Below are 996 nucleotides of genomic sequence, written 5' to 3'. Positions count from 1 at the left end.
AAAAATACGTGCCAACAGCCTATAAGTTTGGGGTACTACTACGGACTACTGATCCTGAGGTCGAGAGTTCGAATCCCGCCGTTCGACTATTGTCGAAACACTAGCCTAGAGCTTAGTTGGATTGGTTAAAGGAAATATCAGTGGATTAAGAAAAATCTACTAATATTTTCATAAAAAAAGAAGGACATATAGTGAGCTGGTGATGGTGATGAGGCCAGGTTGTGTGCGGTACCTCTGCGCTGTGCACGGAGGCGCGCCAGCTGCCGAGGTGCTCGGCCCAGGTGTCGGTGCGCGCGAGGTGCGCCTCCAGCCGCATCTGCTCGCCGGCCAGCCGCTCCACCTCGCCCGCCAGCAGCGCCAGCGCTGGCGACTCCGCCTTCAGCGACGCCCGCAGCGCCGCCAGCGCCTGTCGCATGCATACCTTCTCATCACATATCTTCTGTCTTCGCATGACTTGATATTTAAAAAGAAATCATAATACAGTAGAACCTCGGTAACTCAAAATAATATGTTCCCTTCCCTTCAGAGCCCAAAACCTCTATAACATAGACCCTTGATAACTGAAAACTTCTATAACCTAAAATATTTTGTGTTTCCCTAGAACTTTAACCTATCGAGGTACTGTAATTACCATAAAAGTGCCTTTTTGTTAGCATGTTGCATGGGTTGTTTATTATAAACCGATTTGATGAAAAAATGAACATTAACCTTTATTAAAGTGCAATTTCAACGGTTTTCAAATCAAAAAAATCAAAACAGGGACAGATAGCAACACTGGTTACTTGAAAACTCAGAGTTATACAGTGAGGAAAAGTGGTTGTGTTCCACCTCAAAGGCTACAATCGTTGTAACATTGTGAAATGAGAGGCAAAACAAAAATTAATACAATGCAACTTATAAATGTATCTGTACGAAATAAGTCGGTTAGTGATACACGGCTAGTTTCTTTCCATTATTACCTCTACGTTTGCACTCACTGCTATCTAATTTGTAGGA

The 996-nt window shown here is 43.6% G+C and overlaps 1 protein-coding gene across 1 annotated transcript in view; it reads right to left on the bottom strand.

Annotated features, from left to right (window-relative positions):
* LOC106103334 (sorting nexin-25) overlaps positions 1-996 on the bottom strand; it is an 11,351-nt gene that overhangs the window by 4,847 nt on the left and 5,508 nt on the right. Inside the window, exon 6 of the mRNA XM_013283072.1 lies at positions 233-406. Coding sequence (XP_013138526.1) covers positions 233-406 — 174 coding nt within the window. The remainder of the gene's footprint in view (positions 1-232; positions 407-996) is intronic.

This window comes from Papilio polytes, unplaced genomic scaffold, assembly GCF_000836215.1.
Source record: "Papilio polytes unplaced genomic scaffold, Ppol_1.0 DF823823.1, whole genome shotgun sequence".
Taxonomy (NCBI): Eukaryota; Metazoa; Arthropoda; class Insecta; order Lepidoptera; family Papilionidae; genus Papilio; species Papilio polytes.
This window is presented reverse-complemented; position numbering and strand designations above follow the sequence as displayed.